Source organism: Pavona decussata, unplaced genomic scaffold, assembly GCF_977016875.1.
Source record: "Pavona decussata unplaced genomic scaffold, jaPavDecu1.1 SCAFFOLD_114, whole genome shotgun sequence".
Classification (NCBI taxonomy): domain Eukaryota; kingdom Metazoa; phylum Cnidaria; class Anthozoa; order Scleractinia; family Agariciidae; genus Pavona; species Pavona decussata.
Genome location: NW_028145528.1, coordinates 207,585 through 232,010, shown reverse-complemented (window position 1 = coordinate 232,010; position 24,426 = coordinate 207,585). Strand labels below are relative to the sequence as shown.

General features: G+C 38.1%; 1 protein-coding gene across 1 annotated transcript; it reads right to left on the bottom strand.

Annotated features, from left to right (window-relative positions):
* Positions 1 to 47: 47 nt before the first annotated feature.
* On the bottom strand, positions 48 to 24,017 carry LOC146469987 (F-actin-monooxygenase MICAL1-like). Its single transcript, XM_085122075.1, has 20 exons — positions 23,313 to 24,017; positions 20,624 to 20,725; positions 20,107 to 20,465; positions 19,521 to 19,778; positions 18,451 to 18,793; positions 17,936 to 18,074; positions 17,504 to 17,552; positions 15,388 to 15,529; positions 14,508 to 14,614; positions 14,153 to 14,218; positions 13,118 to 13,261; positions 12,041 to 12,293; positions 9,782 to 11,137; positions 9,250 to 9,362; positions 8,802 to 9,003; positions 8,094 to 8,190; positions 6,166 to 6,239; positions 4,956 to 5,064; positions 4,746 to 4,792; positions 48 to 2,303 (listed from the first exon to the last, which is right to left on the bottom strand). The coding sequence occupies exons 1-20, from the start codon at positions 23,794 to 23,796 to the stop codon at positions 2,284 to 2,286; spliced, it is 4,464 nt and encodes a 1,487-aa protein (XP_084978201.1). The 5' UTR covers positions 23,797 to 24,017; the 3' UTR covers positions 48 to 2,283.
* Between the last annotated feature and the right edge of the window lie 409 nt (positions 24,018 to 24,426).

The following is a 24,426-nucleotide window of genomic DNA, read 5'->3' as shown; positions in this document are numbered from 1 at the left end:
ACCACGAAGGCTTCAAACGAGAATACTGGATCAACCTCAAAACTAACTTGACCATACGAAACAAACCAAAATGAGTTTTATTATTTTCTAGTTTGCTACTTTACACATTTTACAATATTTAATTATCGGATTCCTTACTATTTCAGGACCCCTTCAGTGGTTTAAAATTTCCCACTTGGTATGCAATTAAATACCCTTGTAATTTTCAACTTCATTTTAAACTATAAACAAATTAACAGCAACGAGTCGAGGGTCCTTCTAGATCCTAGCCTCGATGTTTACCTCGGCCATAGTGGTTGATCGCAAGCTGATTAACGCTAATCGAGACGTGAACGCTAAAAACGTTTATCAAAGTTGAATTAAAATTCATATTTATTAAAGCCAATTATAATTTCATAAAAAAACTTTTTCTTACAATTGCATTTAATAAAAATAGAAAATAACAAAAATAAAATAAAAACAACAACTGCAACAAGCGGTTTATTTGATTAGCATAATCATCCTTCGACAGCCAGTCCCTGTATACATTCAAGTGATGCTCACACATTTGGTGTTTGAAACAGCATTCTCGGAGACTCAAGGGCAGTCCAAATAAGTAACAAAGAGGACAAAAGCACTTAAAAATTAATGTTGCAATTCACCTAGCAAAATCCATGGAGGTTGAAAATGGGACAATGTTTTCCATCAACTCATAAAAAGTACCAGAAGCAGCAACAACAACAAAACAGAAAAGCTTGCGACTATTTAAACGACACTCCGCTTTCGTCATAATCGACACAGGAACGACCTTGACTCTACGTGAATGCATCAAACACTTCATGAAAGTACAGCGGAGCAGTGCTCCAGCAGCAATGAATAACTCTCAATGAGATACCTTCAATCTTCGAAAAAAAGAGAAGATCTGGGTATGAATTGAGTCAATGTTAATACCGAACTGATTTAAATTGACACTAATCCTCAAAACTAACCTAACCCAACTGCCAGAAAACGTTTTCAAATTAAACTTTCTCTCCACGTTTGGATATCAATATGCAATTCTTTATGCAATTGCATTTTATGGCTTTGGAAGTTGGACCAACAGGTAAAAATGCGAAAGAGAATCTTGGATCGACTGAACTCCTTTCCTGAAATGACGTCACACCAGGTCTGGACCAAGCTCCCAAAGTATGTGGAGATGATCCCAGAATTCTTTCACCTATTCAGCCGAATGTTCCGGGGCTTAATGGCACTTTAAGCCAATCAGAAAACCATTAATCCAACAACAGATCATTTGAATTTAAAATTCACAATTATTTAAGTCATTTTAACAGTCACAAACGACTATATGGAATTTATAAACAATCACAACTCAACCCATTAATTTTCTGAATTATGTGTTTGTACCACAGCCAAGGCTTGAGTTCAAGCCTTAACAGTCCCAATTGCACGGGCTTAACACTGCGTGAGTTTATTAGATATTTATAGCTCAAATTGTTTGGCGATATTATACACTAATAGTTAATGAATTTACTAATATTACTTTCTTTTTCACGCAGGTTTTTTTTGTAATTATATACATACGTAGTTCACTTTATAATGAAAATAGCCATTTCTTTTTCTTCAGCAAATAATTTTCCTTCAACAGGAAATAAGGCATTGACGTAAATTATGTTTCAAATAACAACTGCCTAAAGTTAAGGCATCTGTAATTTGACATGTTCTGACAAGTTACTTAAGACAAGTTATCAAATCTTTTTCGAAAAACGTATTTGATATTTTTCTGTATTCTTCTGAAACGTCTGCTTAAAAACGTATCAATACTGTAAGCAATGAACTGGGATCAGTGTTGGGTACGGAAGAGAGCCCTGCTAAATCTAATATTAGTTTAAAGCACTCCAATCCGTCATTGTACAAAAGCAGTTAATAACTTACGCGAGCTATTAGCTAAAACAAGCCAATGATATTGTATGTGTCGTTTTGACTGACACTTCTTTTTCACAAAAGAACAAATTCTGTCGATAAAACCATTACCCCAATAAATTCTCGAATTCTCTTAATCGTAGATTTAAAAGATATTTTCTATTTCGCCTTTTTTCAGGCAATTTGGTTATATACAGGTAACTTAGACTAAATTCACTAAGTCAAGTCTTGTTACACCATGTTCTGATAACGTTCTAAAGGGCGACTTTTACTTCATGTGTTTTTCTCCGTATCCATGGTATAGTGGCTATACCAATTTTGGGCAGACTGGAGGGTCAAGATTAAGATCCACGTGATGTAACCCCCGAAGCTCGTCTTCTTAGATTAAACTGTCGTTATGAAGCCTGTTAAGAAAAAATAATAAAGTAAATAAGATAATGTTAAAGCATCAACTTCCACCTTCAATATGTAAGTTTTTCAATAGCTTGTGCAATCATAAGGTCATCTTTTACTTTTTCCAAACTATAAATATTTTTGAGATGCGCTATTATCTATTTTGTAGTTATCAGTTAGTTTGTTTATTTAATTATTTTTTTCACTTTGAATTACTTTATTTTTAGTCATTCGGTTATCATCAGATTCTTTACTGATCAACTTGCTACTTTTTTTCGGTAAGTATAAATTTATTAATCCGTTTAAGATCGATCTACCCTGTTTGTTATTTTCTTACTGGCTTATTCATGTATATCAATGTATTACATGCGCATGTAGTTATTCAGGAAAAAGTTTAATCTGAGTAGTTTGCACTGTAGCTTCGTTCTCAGGCCTCTACGCGCTTATTGAAGTACCCAGCTTGGCTATGGGGGCTTGGAGCTCAGCGTGAAAGCACGTCTTCCGATCAGCTCAACGGGTGACGTCACATTTGACCGGGACGAGGCTGACCAGATTTCCGTGCCGAAATTCGAAATTTCGGTAAGACATATCGGTGTTGTTCTATTCTATTCTATCGGTGTTATTCTATTCTTCATAGCATTGAAGTGACCACTCAAAGATGAGAAAGGGTAAGAAACAAACAGAGCGAAGACTGGGTACAACTCTTCAAAAGAGTTGTGTCTTGTTGTCTGTATTAAAGACACACAACAGAACTTCTCGGATTAACCTTGAACCTATATACAGCTGTTTCGACGAAGGTTGTCCAAAAAAAGCGTAAAAGCGTACGCGACAATACCGAAAGGTAGTCTGGGAAATAGCCAATAAATTTCAATAAAAAGCTCAGAATCCATATTACCTGCCATCTCAAGTCTTCACTGCACGGTCGAGGAATTATGGATTCGGAGCTTTTATTGAAATTTATTGGGTATTTCCGGCATATCCTAGACTACCTTTCGGCACTGTCGCGTACGCTTTTACGCTTTTTTGGACAACCTTTGTCGAAACAGCTATATACTGAGATTACCAAAAGGTCATACTGGGTTTCATCTAATTTGATAAGTTGTTTATTTTCGTTCTTCCTGTAATGTTTATCCACTTCGTAGTTTCTTTATCCATTTACGAGTTTTTTCTTTCTATTTTCGTTCTTCCTGTTTATTTTTTTAATCATATTTATTTGTTTATTTTTGACCATTAACCATTTCGTATTCTATTTATTTATTGTTTACCGAGTTTACTTTATCTCATTCATTCTTAGATCTCGAGCTATTTACTTGTTATGTTTGGTTTAACATTTCTATCTCTATCATCCGTTTATTCACTTCCTATATTACTTGTCAAGTGTTAGTATAAAGTTATTTCACTTAACTGATTCTGCAAGCCGTTCGCCTTTTGTACATGGCTGCCCAACGGAATGTGAACATGCATCAGTTAGTAATTACAAAACTACAAGGTTAGTCCGTTATTTTAGAGTTGTTATAGAATATAAATCGCTGCTGAAAAATGGTTTGTGAGGACGTTTTCCTTGCAAAACCTCACACATTCAACAGTTTGTCATGAGCTCAGCTTGTCATCTTAACAATATTAAAATACAATCAGTAAACGCATGAATTCACGAAACACAGTTTCCAAGATTTTTACTGTGTGTTGTGGCTCCTTGAGTTTTCTAACTGCATTTTCATAACGTTGGTTCAGTTTAATATTGAACGTATTAAGTCGCTTTTACAGGTTGTACAACCAGCGTTCAGTTTAATCAAAAATTATAACAGAAAAAGTAATCCACATATTTATTGTAAAATTAAATTATTAAGTTAATAGGTAAATTGGAAAACTTTATTTTGGCAGGGCAGCTCATTCAGCTCAATAGCTAGTATCCAAAGGGCCCTATATCTAATTACACTAAACTTCAATACATTAACAAACAAGACCTTTAATCCAATTAAAGCGACCTTCCCATTATATTTTACAAATTGGACAGACACGGCCTCGTCCACTTTGGCAATCCTGCAAATTTTCCCCATCGATTTACTATTCGAAGTACAAAACTCGGCCGTGTGATGACGTTACGCCTCCCAAATTTGGTTCGTACAAATGATTGGCTAAAAGAATCACTACCATTCAGATATGGGATTGCAAACCAGTTGACCTCAGGAAAACTGAGAAACAACTCCACAGCTCTAGCCGGCGGTCAGAGGGGGACTCAAACTCGAGACCTCCGGATCACATGTCCGATAAACTGGGGATGTTGAATTGCACGTTTTGTGCTACTTTTTGTGTCGTTTGGCGACGCGTAATCTCAGTGGAATCTGCATGGGAACGACGCCTCGAATTATTTGAACACTGACAAACATTCTGTCAATTTAAAAATGTGCGAAGCAGGATGGTTTGTGCCAATGGTCGAGAACACATCTACAAACCTTTGGCTGCAATCATGGAATCAAAAAGTCTGTCTTCCTCTTGTTCCCTGGAAAAGAAGACAACGAATATTTTGAAACAGAGCACAGATTTTTCATTGTACTGTCAATTGCCATTCTCAAGTTCATAGTTTTTTGTTGACTTTTGTGATCGTTGCTGTAGAAAGTTACCTGGGAAATGATACGATACGGCTGTTTAGTTACTCCACTTACCGTTTTCTTTCTTCGTCTAACAGCTCCACTAACATGTTTCTCTGCTCCACGATATCTACCAATTGTTTGGTCTTTTGCTGTATGACTCGATTGTCATGTTTTGATGGATCTGTTAGAATATCGACAAATAAAAGAAGAAACTTTTTAAAAATTTTCATGCAATCATCACGACCATAATCGAACGAAGTTCATTCGACATGGACATCCAAAATTAATGGAAGGAACGACAACTAGCGATTGAGAAAAACAGCTCTTGAGTCTGTGGATGAAATCCTAAGCTGTGGCTGTTCGTGCGATTGCTATTAAACAGTATGTAACTGCACTGTAAAAACTGACTAGTTAAAATGACTATTTTAAATAGTCACGACTAATAACAATGGTCATTTTAACCATTCCTAACAGTTGAAATTGTCAACAAATTAAAATAGTTAAAATAACCTTTAATAATAGGTGTTTTAACCATAGAGATTAGTCATTTAACTCTGACTATTTTGATTAGTGTAAACGACCAAAATCATAAGTCATAGTACAAGTGTTTTAATTTTTTTTCCGCTTTTTTCCGTGTTCTTCGGGAGGTGTATCTTCAATTACAATTTCCATGCCTTCTTCTGCTACACTGTCTTCACGACGCACGACAGGTTGATGAAGATTAACTTCTTCATGTGGAACAGCTGTTTATCACATTGCACAAGTTGGTTTCAAGTTGAGTTTATATTAAAAGACCTGTGAAGAGAGTTCTACTCAGAGTACCTTTAACCCTCCTTTGCTACTGCGCATACGTTCTGCGCATCTTGGGATAGTCCGAGAAACCCTGGAGCCTACTTATTCAAAGGTATTTTTGCGCGATTTATGATTATACGGGAAAAGCAGATTTTAGCAAGAGTTATTTGAATTCAAAAAGGGTTAGGGGTAACCACGCAATTCTGAAAAAATATATGCTATATTGCTATGTATTTTAATGATTTTTAAAATTATTGCTGCTTAATTATCTCTGAAAAATGCACGGTTACCCGATACTTTCTTTTTAGATTTCAATAGGTTTTGCTAAGATCTTCTTTTCTCGCATAGTCACATACATGTACCACGCAAAAATACCTCTGTATTTGAAGGCACCATCCTTATGTAAGCTGTAAAATGGATTTGCATTTTCGTTTAGGGCACTCTTGGTTATGGATTCGGGCTACTGTAACTATTTAAAGAAATGATTTACCTTCCTTCATGAGAAGTTCTCTTATCTCCTGCTCAAGTCTTCCCTGTTGATCCTCAAGTTGAATGGAGTTAGCACTAAAAGCAGAACATCCATAATTACGATTACTACTGTTTGTAAAACTTCTAAACGCTACGTCTGTCGGTTGCGCCCAAACTTCCTCATCAAGTTGGCTTTGCGCGCCTCAAAATTTCCAAACCATTCGCGTTCAGTCTATGAATGCCTCTTTGACGGAGGAAACTAAACAGACCTATCAGTATCAACAACTCGATTTCTTTAATAGAATAGCTGCTTAAGGCCGCCGGATGCAACTAACAGGAGGTCGATCTGTGATGGACTAGCGTCTCAACCAATGGTGCAGTAACATTCCTAATGTAATCATGCTACGGAAACGGTGTCAAAAGCCAGCCATGTCCATCACTGAGTTTTTGAACAAAGCTTCTCAGACTCATTACATTCAAAAGCCAAAGACGAAGGAAATCATGCACGGTGACGTGTTTGGATATCTGGTGAAAAGCTCCTTAATTTCTCCTTCAAAATCAGTTTGTTTGAGAAGTTATATCAAACACTCGTAACAGTGTTTCATTAAAATATCAAAAACCTCGAAGTTCGTCAAAAATACTCCGCTACGCGTCGTATTTTCAACCCTCTTCTCGGTGTTTGATTTGTGATGAAACACTGTGTCACGTGTTTGATATATTACATCTAGTTGTTGTATAGTAGAAATCTTCGAAGAGTGATGTGACCAACTTTCCTCTTAGGTCCACATTTCTCTCCCTCGTACGATCTAGAGTGCGGCAATGTGGCATATATTGGCGCATAAACTTTGCGTAAGCGCGTCAAACTTTGGCGCCAAAATTTCACCAAGTAAGGCTGTTTACAAAGCCCTTTTGTAATTGAATAACATGTGCGAACATGGTAATATTTGAAGTCACTCTGGGCCACACCCTTAAAAAAGCTAAGCTACAATTTTAATCTGCTATCGAAGCAAGTTATTAAAAAGTTCCAGATATCTCAAAATAATAATTTTACACATTCACAAATTTATCGCCGATAAATTTTTGTTTGACAGAACGTAAGAATTAACGGCGTTAATTCTTACGTTCTGTCAAACAAAAACAAAATCTTGGGCCCCCAAACCTGAAAAAGGTCCTGCAAAAATCTGCGAAGGGCCTACTGGGCCCTTGGAGCTCGTGCGATCTTCCATTTCCTTATTAGGGATAACGCTCAGTAGGAAATTCATGGGGTCACTTTAGCACTTTTTCCTTAGCGTCAGCGACACAACATTCATTTGTACCCTTCACATTCACATTGCCGAAATTACCACCATAATCACCCACGACTTGCTCCCGAATGGCCTCGTAGCTGAGTCGGTAGAGCAACGGATGATCAAATTCGGAGGTCGTGGGTTCGATTCCCGCCGCGGTCGGAGGTCCATTTCCTCACTGGGGCTAACGCTCGGTGGAAAATTCTTAATAAAATGGAAAAAAGATCCTTGCAGTTATTAGTAGTTGCGAAAAGAAAGCCTCAAAAAAATCAGGCTTGAACGCGATTCGAACCCATGACCTTTGCGTTGCTGGTGCAGTGTTCTACCAACTGAGCAATCAAGCCAACTGGGAGCTGGCCATATTGTGAGTTCGTAATATACCCGAAAAGGATGACCAAATGAATACCAATATATGAAACATATATTTGAACTTCGGATGAAAGACTAAATATTTAAATTTAAAATTTAAAATTTTTTAATTTTTTTTCGATTGAGTCTTTCACCCGCAGTTCAAATGTATGTTTCATATGTTCATATTCAGTGGGAAATTCATGGCTTCGTTTTAGCATGTTAACATATACTGTAGAGTTACTTTCTCTGATCCATCACTTATTTTAACGCTATCACAATATACACTTCCTACTCGAACGGGTGAGGTACTTACTGAATGACCAGCTCGGACTCATATCGTATCAGCGCATTTTTCCTGTTCACCAATTTAAACCACTGTAACATCAACTGCTGCTCCTCTGATCCAATCACTGAACAAAATAAAAACAAACCAATAGGGGTTAGTTTCTAAAGAAGCTGTGGTGCTGCGTGGGTGGGGGAGTTGGAACCCCTAACATTTAACAATTATTCCACGGGCACGCGTTGGATATGAGATGATTGATAGCCGAGTTGGTTATAATCACTTTATGTCCAACAACCGCGAGTGGAATAATTGTTTTAATAAAAACAATCAAGAAATATTCCTAGATCTTGCTGATTTCGCTTTGCAAGAACAACCAACCAGAAGACAATTTAGTTATAGACGATTAGTAATTGGTAGCGAGATAATAAGGTTATCTGAGAGCTCACGTCTCGAGCATTAGCCCTTCGTCAGAGCGAATCGTCAGCTCTCAAATCTCTTTACGGTGCCGAACTCAGTTGATTAAATCAAGAGCGCCCCTCTTGATTAAATCAAACTTTCACAAAATAAACAAACGGTAGATCTCTAGAATATCTATCGGTATGCCGTCCAATACAATCCAAAGTAATCACCATAACCTCTTCTCACTCAATCGCTAAACAAAGCAGTTCTGCGAGGAATGTAAAATACATGTACAAGGCTGTCAACAGGCTAGGAAAGGCTATGAATAACTGAACTCACTGTTTTCACTCCGGAGTGCTTTCTCTACAACAACTCCTTCCGTCTCAAGTTCTGCTTGTTTCACTGCTACTTCTTCTAGTTCGCGCTGGATCGACTGAGCCATACGCAGGCGTTTGTATTCACGTTGTTTCATAGCGGAGCGGATCTTCGCTTGCTCACGTCTTTTCACCTTATCATCTGGCATCTCGGTATTTCGTCTTCCCTGCAATACAAAGCAACATCAAACCCCAAGTGACTGACACTCATCTTCTTCAGGTTACGACGCCCATACATTGTCTTGCGGACAAGTTATCAATTGGGACTCCCTCCTGCTACTACCCCCCCCCCCCCCCCGACACCGAAACGTTGTTCGTTTTTATCGTCTATTTTCACTTGTTTATGTATATCTAAACCTTTACTTATAATAATGAACAAAATCGAGTTAGCATTGACGCTCTTGAACGCTCACCTTGCCGAAACGCTTGGCGTTTGTTCGTAGAAGCTTGGGGCTGTTGTCAGCAATCAAATCGTCTTCACTTGATTCCGAGAACACTCCTTCCTCCTCTCTTTGTTTAATTGCTTCTACGAAGAAATGGTAAGTATAAACATGCGACAACCCTGTTCAATCTGAAAAAACAGGTAAAGGCGGTGTAGATGCACGAATAACACGCTTTTATACAATAGAGTGTGAAACTCGCGTTTTAATTGGTCTAGAGGAGTTTGTTATTAAAGTATAGACGCACGAATGACGTCATAACCACAGATAGTTCTTGTAGTCGAGGTCCTTCGTATGATCTCACATTAACTAAGGTCACAGATTATACATAAGAGATTTAGATCCAAGTTTACCGCGAGCCGCGAACCGCTGGAGGTGACATGACCAGTCTTTCACGTCACGTTTGAGAAGACCTAAATCGAATTACGTTTGAACGTCGAACCGCAAACCGCAGAGGTTCGCGGTAAACTGGAACTAAGACTCTCTAAAGTCACTTTTCACATACCTCTCTCTGGAGTACTTATTCCATCATATACGTCCACGACGACAAATCCCATATCTTCTGCTTCCTTGGCTCCTTTCTTATCCCCTTTTTTACCTTTACCAAAATGAAACTTGGGTTTTCCGGTCTGTTTTCGTTTGACGATTTTCGTGGTCTCCTTCGTCGAGTGAAATGGTTCCTCCGCTGGAACTCTGGGTAAGGAGCGCCGCTGAGCACTGGGGCTGACCGCGGGCGCAGGCTCTTCCTTTTTCGTTTCAATCTCAACTGCTTCATCCTTAACCGGAGGAGCCTTTTTCCATTCCTCTCTCTCAGCCCATTTATCTTTAACTGTTGGAGGGCGGAAATCGTTGGCCATTAAGTTTGTTAATCTCGCTGCTCGAGAGGCGACAAGACCACCAGCAGGTTTCCTTGGTTTGTAATTTAACGGTGACGTAGGCGACGTCGGTGAGGTTGGAGATCGGGGAGGAGAAGTCGGTTCGTTCGTTGTTGGCACAGAAACCGTCTTAGACCCAGCCTTGACTTGTTCAGCACCTTTCTTGTCTTTAGAAGGAGCGGGTGTGTCGTCATCGAGTTGAATATCTACCACTTTAAGATGCATGTTCTGTTTTCCACTTGCAATTTGACTAATCCCTTCAAGTGCTTCCTGAGTTTTCTTATCCTCGGGATTGAAAAAAGTCGATAATGGCGGATACATGGCTCGGCGTTGCTTCGCCTTCTTTCTCTCCAGAGTCCCAAGCTTTTGGACCATCCCTTCCTGTGCATCTTGTTTCTTTAGCCATGATTTACCAGCAGCTGCAGTCTTGACAGCATCGATGACACCCTGCCACTCTTCTTTTTCTTTCTTCTTTCGCTCATCCGCAGATGTATCCTCCATGTTGATATCGACTGCAACGCTTCTGGGTACTCCTGTCTTGGCACCAGGTGTGGTAGGTCGCCCGGCATCCTTGGCCTTACGCCCTTGATCTCGTGGCGGCATCTTTAGCGGTGGAAACTCTTGTTTCTTGGTATCTCCTTTGCCTAGATCGTCATCAAAAGTGTATCCTTTTCCTTTTTCTCGCACAGTTTTGTCTGACCTTCGCACAGAAGCAATACTGGATCTGCGCAAAGGACGAGCCTCTAGTCTCTTGTATTTCCCAAACGAGTTGGAACGCTCAGATTTACCTCTCTGACGATCTTCTTCCTCGTCATCGATTTCCTGGTCGTCATGGTAACCGTTCATTTTAGCAGCACCGCCTTCTCCTTTGGGTTTAAATCCAACAGGTTCATTTGTAAACTCGACATTCTTGAACAAGGTATCGGGTGCAGCAGATTTCGATTTCAAGAGTTTGGGTCTGCCTCTTCCAGCTACTTCCACTTCATCTGAGGGGAAAAAATACTTTGTTACAAATCCCCAAATACAATTAAAATTCTTCATCGAAAGGCAGACTAAGTTTTAACCACGTAAATCCGAAAACCCTCGTGAATTTTTATACCATAAACAGAGGAGAAATGTAAGCAGCTTATAGCCAAGAAGGGAGATCAATTCATATGCCAACAAATTTCAGTCAGCTGTATTGTAATATACATATGGAGTAATGTGTAAGTAATTGTAATATACATATGGAGTAATGTGTCCAACAGAATTTTCGTTTTCTGCCGGCTTAACATTTATGTCATAAAAGGAAAGAAGCTAAGTTCATTATCACAGCCAATAAAAACATATCTGCTGTTGGTAGTAAACTAGCCGATAAAAGTAGAAGGTACAAAATAATAGTAATTATCAAATTATACCGCGCACTTTACAAAAGGGACATCCGAGACGCAACCTCAAGCTAGATAAAAAAATCCAAGTAAAGCTGCTATGGCATGTTTACTGAAATCCGACGGAGCTAACAGATTCAAAACAAGAGGCTTCTAATGTAATATCGGTTTAAATTTTGTTTTTGTTTTTTTGTTGTTGTTGTTGTTGTTGTTGTTGTTTTTCCTTTATTAAAATTCACGATAGGATTCGAGAGGACGGATAAAAATGTGCGTTCAGATCAGATCAGAGTACGAGTACGACTTTCAAATTTCAAATCAGTCACATCCCAGGACTCTCGCGCCTTCCTGTTGTTTAGATAGGAAACCCTAGAAACAAGATTGGTGAGACAAGCGGTTATCTAAACCACGGAAAACTAGCTTTGAAAAGTTGTACTCGTAGTCAAATCCGAAGCCCCCTAATATATGGCCTTTCTGCTCAAAGCTCCCCATAAATCTACACCTGGTGTGAGCCAAGCTACATACCGACTGGTTCCTCTTGCATCTTGTACAACAGCTGATCGTAGTGCAGCCGGCACAGGAAGTGGCCCTGATCCCCGTCTGATGACGGAGGTATGTAGGAGTAGGTACCAAGCCTTAGCGTACAGCCGCATTTCTCACACAGGAAACATTCGCGATGGAAGAAATGTCCCTCAGCTGACAGCCTCTCCATCAGATAAATACGACGATTACAGAAGAAGCATTGTTCACTGGAGTCCCTCACTGAGGGAATGATGTTCTGAAAATTTATCAGTAGAACAACAGAGACGTTAGAAAGATTTAGAATCGTGTTTACGGCAAACTACGAACGTGAGATTCGCGTGTATGTTTTTTCGAAAAAAAGGAGGGGGGGGGATAGATAGATGAGCGTAGTGCTAAATAATTCTGGCCTTTAATACTAACTTAAATCTACTGAATTTTACTAACAAACTGAAAACAGCGAGCGGCAAATGAAGGATAAACATGGTCACGTGGTCATTTCTGCCGTTTACCGTAAACACAATACTAAATCTCTCGATTGCAGGAGATTCAAATGGTTTACAAACAATGTTTCGTTTACTTTAATGAGTACCAGTGCTCGAAACAGAGAAAAACAGTCTAAAAAAAACCCAAAGTACAGTTGAACCTAGGGGACACCAAGGGGACAGGAGTAAGTGTCCGCATTATAGAGGTGTCCGTTTTAGAGAGGTAGGCTTTATATGGATTTCGGTCTCTCAGGGACCAAGTGACGGTCCATAATAGAGAGGTGTCCGTATTAAAGAGGTGTCCGTTAGGAGAGGTTCCACTGTAATTAAAAGTACTATTGAAAAATACTGCTTGCTAAAATGTATAGGAATTCATCTAAGGACTCACTTGATACAGCACAAAAAACAAAACCACGGGAAAGCTGAGAACGGTAGCTTTCATTAAAGGGTCACACTTGAGGACTTCATCTACTTTTTAATAAGAAACTTCTAAAGGACAATGAACGGGATCACAAAAAAAGAGTTTTCAGAGTGTTACTGGTGTCCGTTATGGTTAGGTGTGGTTGACTGTAAGAGGTTGCAGTAGCCTTGAACTCACTTTCGTTCCAGTGTTAGGCCCAAACACTTGTGCCGCCAGTGCACTGATCCGATTACTCGCCTTACCAGTGGTGACAGCTGGGGCCTGGGACGAGGCCTGCTCAGGTGCAGTAGTATCCATAGGAACTACATTCTCTTCATTCTCCTAAAAGTAACGCATTTTTTTAATCTACTGCGTGATATATTTTTTTTTTTCAGTTTCAGTTTTGCGGTCGTTTTTCAGTTTCAGTTTTTGCAGTTTAGTTGTTGCCGTTTTGTTGTCTCTATTTTACTGAGTAGCAATGAACAATTAGGTTTCCTGAGCAAGAACAGTTTTGTGCTTATCAAACTTCAGAACTTGCATCTTTTAAATGTATTTAATAAATACCAATGACTAGCTTAAACTGTCTTCAAAAATGAAATTCACTAAAAAATTTCAATCTTTCAATATCCTATAATTTACCTGTAAATACAACTGTCTCTGATCACTCCAAAGGCAACTTGTATTTGCAGGCTAACTAATAAAAAGTCTGCAGTTGCAGAAAATACCACCCACTGCAGAAGGAATGAGAAATTCTAAGGGAGTAGGGGTCTCAAAGGCAAAAAAATGTAAAGAAAAGTGTTGTTTTTAGGGGAGGGAGTCTAATATGACTCCCCTAAAAACAATTGTGTGGGAGGCTATGGAAAGTGTGAAGCCAAATTAGAATTCCCGCAGGAGTAGAGGGGGTGTCGTAAAAAAATCTCTTCAAAGGCGGTATGGATATTTTCTGCTGGGAACTAACCAAAAAAAAGAGGAATTTAGATATAGGTAGTTTTTTTTTATTTGGAGTTGCGATATTTTTACACAGAATCAGTTTATGGTCTACAGATGCACATCAGCAGTCTGTGTTGCATGATCAGGTGAGGGTAGTCATGAGAAGGGCGTTGGTACACATTGGCTGGCAATTCAATCATAACCAGCTCATGGGATTTACATGTACATGAATGACCATCTAATTGTCAAGGCATGGTTTTCAGTTATTTCTTATTGTAAATCTCTGAAAGTATTCAAATGTACCTTTGTCACTGATGGCCTCCTTCGTTTGGGGGCACTATCAATAGTTTCTTCACTTCGCCTTTTTTCCTGCAATCAATCAATTCCAATGATAAATATTATTATTATTATCCCAATGTTCCATTTGGGGAAAATTAATGAAGGAACCACCTTTTAAGTCCAATCAATGCAGCTATAAAGTATGTTTTACATGCAATTAACAATAATTATTTATTTAAAACAGAAAGTTGTATTTAATAATGTGCTCAGATACCAGTACTCATTCTGACTGATACCAAATAATTACGACACAGCCATAAGTTACAACTTTCTGCCGAGTCTACTACACTGTAGGTTCTTTGTGCTTGTAATGGCTAACCTTGTGGGTGCGGCGAGATAACCGTGTTAATACTGACAGCTTGGACAGCGGAGACTTGGCTCTGAATTCATGCTGTTCTGAAACCAGCTTCTTCCCTTCAGTAGCAACTGTCAATCAACAATTTATCAATGAAAGTTCAATACATGTACAAGAATACTAAGGATTTGAAGAACTGACTGAACAGATTTGTATACAGTCCTTGGGCTAGATTCACAAAGCATTAACATCATCATATGACATCATCACTTGCAGTTACAGACCTCAAAGAAAACGTCTTTGGATGTACCATTTATCTTCCATGTTCATTTCCACATTATCAGAGCTTTGATACTTGCAAAGTTATGGACGGGTGGGGGAAGAATCCTCCCCACCCCAGATCCCAGAAGACGTAAAAAGCCCAGTATAGATGTAAATTAAGGTTTAGCCCGGGTTCTTTACAGACTTTATTCTACAATAAAGAGTTTCAATAGCATGAGAATACAGCAGCCTTTCATAACTCCCAGCCACTAGGGGTGTTTGTGTATGCTACAGGGAGTGATGAGAGGACGCTATCTTCAAGAGGCTGGAGTTTTAAAGAAAATAAAGTTAAAACTTTACTACTGAAGTGAAAAATTAGGACTGTCTAGTAAATTCAATTGACCTTGGTGATAAGTGTTTCTGAGTATTACTAACAATACTCAGATTCAACAAACAGCTAGCTAAATCCAAACTTTTAACTGTAATCAAATTACCATACAGTGCACTTGGCATGCATTACTCACTTCAATCCTGACAAAAAGGACTATTTACCTAATATACAATGTACACTGGACTACCTACAGCACCTAGACTAAACTAGTTTAGAAATAATGTGTGTTAAAAAAATAAATAACCATATTACCTGGGGTTTCATTCTTAAAGACTTCATGGTATTGTGATACATAACTCACTATCATGAGCGTATCAGGTACTTCCTTCATGGCCATTTCTTTAGCAGACATTTGAGGTGGGATGCCGAGATGCTCTTCAGCCACATCGAATGCCTGAGAATATAAAGTTGGAACAGTTAGGATGGTTGTGTAACGTTTATTCTAAATATTTTCTGGATTTTATTTTTTTTTATTATTTAAACAATATTTGAACACGACATTAATTTTGCACTAAGAGCAACTAAGTGCTCATCGAGAGAGCTTACGCTGGATCAACTAACCCGCATAAACACATGGCGGAGACAGACTAATTAACAGGGCTAACACGAGTACAATAAGTTAAAAAAAGAAAACTGCAAAGCTAAACTTAAGAAAAATGAGATGAATGGGAAATAAATGACTGAACTTGCTCGGATAAACGAAGGATTCTACTGAAATTGCAAATCCGGAGAACCAAACAGAAAACATTCAGACAATCTTTTTCTTGTCCAAAGCCAGAAGCCATTTATCTCCCAGTATATGGGCAGCAGAGGTAAATGAAACAATACAATGAGCAGCTTGCTGGATTTTCTCAGCAGCGAGATTTTGGGGGTTAAATCCAATTAGTTTATTCAGGGCTTCTGATATTATGCCATGTTGCGATTTTGCATAATTGACCTAAAATCGCAACAAATTGATAATTCATGAAAAATCGCAGAATTTGTACAAAATCGCACAATTTAAGAAAAAAAGAGCAAAAATCTCACTTAATGTTAAGTTCTCCGATAATTTAAATGTTATCTTATGGAGTTTTTTCTTTCAAAAGGCGTCAAAAATCACCTGGAAGCGTTCGTTCGTACAAACAGGCGTTCTATGCTTCATTTTACATGCTGGGGACCTGGTGCTGGTTTTCAATATTAAGCGAGTGATCATTGGCACGGAATAAACAATCCTTTTATGGAAATACACCAATCACAACCATTGATATATTTTTAAGATGGAAAACTGCTCGATAGTCGCTTTGCAATATGTAGTTATTTTATTTTAATTGAAACAAACATCCTCATTACGGATAAGTTTGTTGTTAAAATGCGGAGCGCTTCTTTGCAGGAGAAAAAAAGATCGCAAAAATATTTCGGCGAAAGACAGGGCAAGAAAGTACTCCGATGGAACGTTTCATGTTGACGATGGTCTGTTGTTTACCCTGCGCGCAGAGTCTCCTTCTATCTTCCTAGATGTTTTGCTCTTCATGCAACGTAGTGGTTGATCATCTTCGAAAGTTTGTGGTTGACAGGCACCTTGAAGCTGAGTCACACAAGCGGAATGCAGAAAAAAATGCGGGTGGGAAGCAACAAATGCTGACTTGACCAAATTAGCAATATCTGATTTTCAATAATTTGAAATGAGGCAACAAATGATTTATTTCAGCTGTTTCTTCATTTATCCATGCTTTAATTGCTTCATGAACAGCAAAACATGGATTGTGCTCTTCTTAAACCTAATGAAACAAGGTTAAATTAGCTAAAATGAAATCGCATAATTTGCCGCATAATAGACTTTTCTTGCCGCATAATGAGACTTGAAAGTGCTGCATAATTTCCAATTTTTTTTCGCACCCTATCAAAAGCCCTGTTTATTCCTGTACAAGTGTCATGTGATGAAAATATATATAAATACTAACAGTTTCTTGCCAAGAATCATCACTGACCACCTAATACAAGTACACTGTTAAAATTTAAAGCAAATGGCTTGAAGCAAGGCCAATCAAGGGGTTAAGGTATTAGGTCCAGGGTTCACGTCTGTAGGATCTGACTGCAAGGAATTGTTTCTTGATAGCTCCTCAGCCACTCTTGTAAATGGCCAACTACAAAGTTTGCGTCCTGCCACTCAGGATTTTTAACCTGTTATGTTGAGTTTGGACTGCTTGTTTCTGAGTATTTGATTGGAATCCCTGTAAACTCGCCTTGTCTAACTAACTGCCACTAAACAAATGATGCATTTACATTACTTCACAGCTAGATAGTTTAATACATTACTCTACTTGCACCTTAATATTTCTATATTTTTAACTTGTGAAGATGTAGAAACACAAGTGAAGACATGTCTTACCAGTTGAAGGTTTGCCAAATGATCTTTTGGTGATAAAGAAAAATAATCACTAAAAGAAACAGAATAAAATTATTATTTACACAGCAATGTTCTCACATTAGACTCCGGTATTAAAATATTCACAGCATAACTTTGTAATGTCAGTAAAATCACCGCTGAAGTCAACTACTGAAGTATACTGTTACTACAATATTAAAACACAATTTGTGACAACTTGAAAAAAGAACTTAATATCCACTATAATTATTTTAAGTAAAAATGTAATTGCAACAAAAATTAAAGGGTAATGAAAGGCAAACCACATTTTGCAAGTGGATATTGAATTCAGCATGACGACATTAAGAGCTCTGTACACGAGTTTGTTAATAAAAATGATGTTATTGACAAACTTTCTTGTTTAATGAAGGCTGAGACAAATCATGCATATCTTACATAAGGTCAGGTCTATAACGATGAATAATGGCACAGAAACCAAGCCCATTCCTCCAAGAAGTTGACATGTCATTGATCTTGACATTCCTGTACTTCCTTGTCTGTTCTTGGCACCATTTCAACAGATTCCTTGCATTGACTGCAATGAAAAATGAAAATAGAAATACATGTATTGGTAGACCATCATATATTTAAATCATAGTTCAGTAATGTTCACTAGCTTGCCTTTATTTACAGCCTGATTCAAGTACTGGCAATAAAGATTGCTTTTTTTCAAGGGCTCATTTCTTCCAGAAATTCATGGGTCAGGTGACATGTGCCTCCCCCACCCCCCTCCTGCCCCACAAGTGAAAAAACTTTGAATGTGTCTCCATAATCTTCGATTACAGCTAGTTATTTCATATAATTTACATTCTAAATAACATGTCATTAAAGCAAAGGGTTGGAATGTTTATTGGAACCACTCATGTGAACCGTGACATGCTGATTTTCCAAGACATACCCAAACCCCTTACCTCCTCCCTCAATATTGCTGAGGTCCTTGCTTGTGTCCATGGGTTCAGGGCCAGCATACTGGTCTATGGGCCCATCTTCATTGTCAAGCAAGTGTTTTACTCTGTTCTTGGAGACAGATTCCTTGTTCAAGTTAGGGTACCGTGAAGCAGGATTTATGCCAAACTCTTCAAAATTCTTGGAAATGTTCTCTGGCGTTGTCTGAGCAAGAAGCCGATAAATGCTGTCTCTTTCAGAAAGAAGATCAAGAGGTTCTCGGCCCATGCCCCAGCCTCTCATTGTCCAAGCTGCATCAAAACTGCCAAGAAATCCACGTGCACACCCAGAGCCTGTTGGCCAAAAGGGCTGAAAGCAGCATACTGTTTTAGAATAGTGTGCATTAGGTCATAACAGGCTATTGTAAACTTTAAAAAAATATCCATACCCCCAAATGTAAAGGAAAGTATGAAATTGGATTGAAATTTTCAGAATCTTGCAGACCCTGGTCTCCACGGAAAACTTTTCTCCATATTGTCTCTCTATTAACCCACTGAGGTATTCAGGTGTACATGTAATAATGTAAAGTTGATACCAGTGAACTGTGATGGAGTAGCATCCCATCTGGGAGGGAGGCGGGGGGAGGGGGCAATGCTGACCTAAACACTGTTTGTCCTCAAACATGCCATGGACATTTATTTCAACAATAGTTATGGGAAATTTTTGCTTCTTGAGTTTTGAACAATTTTCTGTACTTGATAGTAAAAAATAAGTATGAATTCTACCTTCTTTTGTCTCTCTTACTATTTCTAGCCTTTTTTGATTGGTGACAGTTTTGTTGGAATCAATGTTCTAATCAGTTTTTACGACATCAACTAAAAAAAAAGGAGGGGCACATGTACTGTACATGAGAGGTCTACCTAATAATTAAGACTCTAGATCGAGGATGATACGCACAGTCAGATGCTTTACCAAGGAAACAGAGAAACATCGTATTTTTAACTGAGCTAAATTCAGTATAATCCATGTTTACTAGTAACAGATTGAAGTGATATAATTATGATTGACAAACAGTAATTTCTTAAGTTATGTCTACCTCAAGCAAACTGTCTCCCACCACCAATGCAAGAAGTCGCCGTCCTCTTCTTTCATAGATTTTAGCAGCATGCTCTGAGTGATACAGTGATGTGAAATCAAACATGGCCACATCTTCCTTCTTATAATGATTCAAGGCAAAATCAAGATTGGGAAGCTGGTTGCTTGTGGAGAAGTTTGCAGCTTCTCTAGCATAAGTCAACAATTTCTCATGGTTTACGTTGCCTTGTTGAAGAAGATCATAAGCATCCTGGAAGTCCTATAAAATAAAATGTTAAAAAAAATACAGCTACAGTATAAATCTTACAAGTCTTTATTTAGTAAGAGTGGCACTTAATACATGTACATTGTAGCTTAGAGCGAACGAACCTGTGGCCCTCCAAATTATACTATATAAAAATATTATTACAAAATAATAATAAATTACTAAAAATTATCTAAAATTTAGGCAAACTTGTCTAATAAAAAATTCAGGATAAAAAGATAAATTGCCAGGGAATGTGATTTCCAGAGAAAAATGCTAGATAAAAAGGTTTGTTTTCCACTTTCACTGATTTGTTAAGTTGCATCTACTGAACATCTCTCACCTTCTTGATGACTCCTTTCTCAAGCAAACTTTTCTTCTTTGCACACATGACAAAATAATGCGTCTCATCTTTGTAGTAGACAATGTTCTCCAAGTCAATACCAGTAGTTTCTTTGAGGTCTTGAAAAAACTGTTGATTAAAGATGAATGCTACACCGCTGATCTCTTCCACTCGGGCCTCCTCTTTTGTATTTCTGTTCATAAAATTGACAGTAATCCCAATGGCAAGTTTACCACGGAATTCTTTACCTTTGAAGCCTTTTAATGCTGCTCGTCGGCCATCTGCACCCACAACAATGTCAAAATCAAATTTATTGAGGAGATGTGATGGTGGGTCAAAGGTAGCTCTCCAGCCATGAGCTATAACAGATTTAAAAAATTGTAAGCAGCTAACATGAAGCAACATTAACAAAGAGAAGGGCTAGTACATAAACAGAGAGGGGAGGGGAGTGGGAAGGAGGAGAGTGAAAGGGAGGGGAGGGAAGGCAGAAGGATATATTCTAATTTCCATGACTTACCATCGGTTGGTTCCACTAAATTGATAAACCCACACTTGGGATAAACTTGTACTCCAAGTAGTAGGCAGACTTTAAGCAGAATAAGCTGAAGTCGACGAATACCTAAGAATATCAATAAATACAACAAATTAACAAAAAATTAAAGTCTGGCTGTCAAGGGTGGGTGTTTGTGTAAAAGAGCTTCTGCAATCCAGAGTGACACAGCTCTAGATACACAGTAAAAGGTGGTTATGCATGTATGAATTCACAGACTCCACTTGAGCATGAACAACCTAAAACAAGACCTCTGTTTAACTGATTAATAACTAACTAAACATTATGGTGACATCAAATGGATTTGGTCGATCCACACAAGTCTTAATTGGCGCACCGGTGTTGCTTGAACAAAATAAATATATTAAATGTATGTTGTCAAGGAGAGTCCAAGGCTATTTTAAACTTCCCAAGGCCAGTAGACTGTCCACATTATATACAGGTGCCTCTAAACAGACAATTATTTCATTGTATAATATAAGCTCCAAACATAACTTGTATGGTTTCATTCAGCTCCACATTTGTGCATACATTTATCTTGACCTACAAGATCCTAATAACCAAGGTTAGTTACTATTTTTGGAAGTTATTTCCTTAACCACTGCACTGTGAACCATTACTATTTTTGGAAGTTATTTCCTTAACCACTGCACCATGAACCATTACTGACTTCTCAGGAAATAACACCAAATGAGGCAATGACATCTGATCATGAACTATTTCTACTTGGGAAAGTTGACTTTTTTTCCATTCTGCTCCCCTTCCTCTCCCTTAAAAATATCCATACGAAAAACTTTATAACATATTTGAAATTTTCAAGATTTTAATAAAATTGGTTCAAGGTCAGGGTGTATGTTTTCTTATACAAATTTTTTACCTCAGAATAGAATACCGTATTTCCTCGAATAATAGCTGGGGGCAATTATCTTTTTTCACACCGAAAGGGGGCAATTGTTCGAGGGAAGGCAATTATTCGAGGGAGGTGATTATTTCAAATATTTCTCGTGCTCTAAATATTTTGTTTTCTTATAACATTAAATCAAAAAACTAATCACATCAAAAATAAACCGAACATGGGCTTTTTAAGTGTTTCAAATTTGTTTCATTGATTAAACAATGTTTAATGTCAATATCTTTGGTGTCAGACCCTGAAAAAGTGAAATACATGAACATTTCCATAGAAAAAAACAGTAAAAGAACTGGTGCTTTTGTAACTGTTCAGCTGTGATGATTAAATGAGCTTGTTTGTTACCCAAGATGTCAATTTTTAACTTGAGAGGGAGGGGATAAAAGAAAGAGAAAATGGCACGAGGTGGGGGGGGGGGGGGGAGTATTCTAGGGAGGCGAGTATTTTACATGTAAATATTTTCATCAAAGGGGGGCGATTATTCAAGGGAGGCGATTAATCGAGGGACAGCTATTATTCGAGGAAATACAGTATTAGAATATTGTGTCTTTTCTTAATATTAGGACAGAATAGAATATTAGCATCAATACCTTGTGATCAAAAGAACACACCTCAAATGTTCACAAATTTAAAATAATTCATGCCCTAGACATCATCATCAGAAAAGGAAATTCATTGGTAATAAGACATACATGTATTATTTATATGAATATTTAAGAAATTTAGTCAAGTATTAAATTCACCCAGTTTTACAGGTATTTGAAGTGATACTTTTTCCTGGCTCTAAAATAACACCCCAACAGCTGATACTATACTAGCTACTACTACCAGCTTGCTGATGTACAATTGTTCAACTTTTGTTCATTCAATGCTGCAAATTAATAATTTATTTTTGTGTGGTAAAAATTAGCATGAAGTACAAAGAGTAGAATATGGTGATTTTCAACAAACTAGTGCAATATCAAAATGATAGAAGTGTTTCACGTGGATATTTCCGGCGTTAAACAGCTTAAACAGTAGAAGCAGGTTTTCCTCATTTCGTGTGAAATTACCCGAAACCTTTTTTTAACGTTTTCCCTTCACAGCATGAATTCGTGACAAAATAATACATCGCATCAGAATGAAAGCCACCCGTTGAATCTACTCTAAACAGACAAACACAGTATAACAGTATCAGACATTATTCTCGCGTTTCCTTCATACGATCGTAAAAATGAAATAAACTCTCAAATCTTCTTGACTGGTTGCATGATGCGCACCGAATCAATTAAAACATTATGTAAGGTTAATTATGTTCTTTAATGCTCGAATGACATTATGCAATCTTAAGATTGTGTCTTTTTCAGCGGAGGAACCGCTTTTACGAATAAAAGTCGCCTAAGTTTAGGCCTACTGCAATCGGTAAACTTTATATTTTGTCCACAAATTTTCCTGCGCTCAAGCACATCACGTGCATGACATTTCGTCGAGAAACGTGCTGCGATGAACTGCGATATTCGGGAAAAAATACAAATACTGAAAATGAGCATATCTTTAGCAAAAAATCAAACTATCTCTCTGGTCTGGATTAAGTGATTGTGTTCTTACGCCGAATGTACTCTATTTTCAAGATAGAGCCGCTTGAAAGCTCTATAGAGATGACTCAATAATTAGGAGATCACTTTCGTCTGGAATGATGAACCATCGACATTTCCGGAAGTACCAGCACGAGAAATAAGTTCTAACAAGGAATTTGAATTGAGTACTTACTAATGTGATCGATTGCTCCAGCGCAGAACTGCCCGAAGAATTTCTTGGCTCCTAAATTTTTCAGGTCCACGATTAGAAACGGCCACAGATGCAATACATTGTTTCGAGAGAAGCGATCTCGCTTTTCTATAACAACAACGTACGCACCCAAAAGTGCGGATTCGATGGCGGTTCGCAAACCACACGGCCCAGCGCCTATAACCAGCACTTTGTTCTTGACACAAGGCTTGTTTTTGTAATCCTTATGCTCGGCTCTTTTGTCCAGTTTTGTCCACAGCGACTTGCACTTCCAAGAAGTTAATTTGGCCTTGAGGGAAGCATAACATGTCTTGTGATTACGGGGGTTGACATTCACACTCAAACATAGTTTTCGAAAAACGTCAAGGGTATCCGCAAGATCGCCAGACTGAAGAAAGGCGTCAAAGAGTTCATCTGGCGTCAGCGTGCAAATTTCTTCCTTGAAAAAGCCATCCTCTACATCCATGACGCCACGACTTTACTGACAAAATTATAAATATTAGCGAGTCGCCTTGGAGGAGTGGCTCATCGACGTTTGGCTGTCAACGCGGTAAATCGCTAGCATCATTCAACTTTATCGCTGCCGCGATCACTTGTACCAGCACTTGTTCAATCAGCTGTGTCAATTGACCCATTTCACCTTAATTTAACGCAGACACTGTCAAAAAGAAAGTTGGACGCAATCTTCAAGTCAAACAAATGAAACAAACAACAACGAAGTCAACAGCTTGTCAGCGGTAACCCCGTGAAGAACTTCCCGCTCTATTTATTTGCCCTTGTGGTTCTTTGTTTTTCCGGAAGCTGACATAAGTTTCTATTTTTGTGTACACGGAAAATACGTGCTTTGTATAGAAAAATCTTTTGTATAAAGACTACCACTCTTATTTTCAATGCAAAAGTACGGAGCGGAGATAAAAAGAGATGCATATTTACCTTCTACCATCTGATCGTTTATATTGCAAATATTGACTTTGATCAGTTCACTTCCGGTTACATTCCAGTGAATAATTATAAATTCATTTTGCAGTGCAACTAGTCAGAAAGTTTATAACTGCATTTTGGGGAAATTGCTGCAATTTCTTAAACTCAGAGTATA

Excerpts from the sequence above, each read along its gene's own strand:
- LOC146469987 (XM_085122075.1), bottom strand. The coding sequence starts at position 23,796 with ATGGATGTAGAGGATGGCTTTTTCAAGGAAGAAATTTGCACGCTGACG. Across the intron at positions 15,530-17,503 it reads ATTTGGCAAACCTTCAACTG|GCATTCGATGTGGCTGAAGA; the intron begins GTAAGACATGTC and ends TTATATTCTCAG. Across the intron at positions 4,793-4,955 it reads TTAGACGAAGAAAGAAAACG|GGAACAAGAGGAAGACAGAC; the intron begins GTAAGTGGAGTA and ends CTTCTTTTCCAG.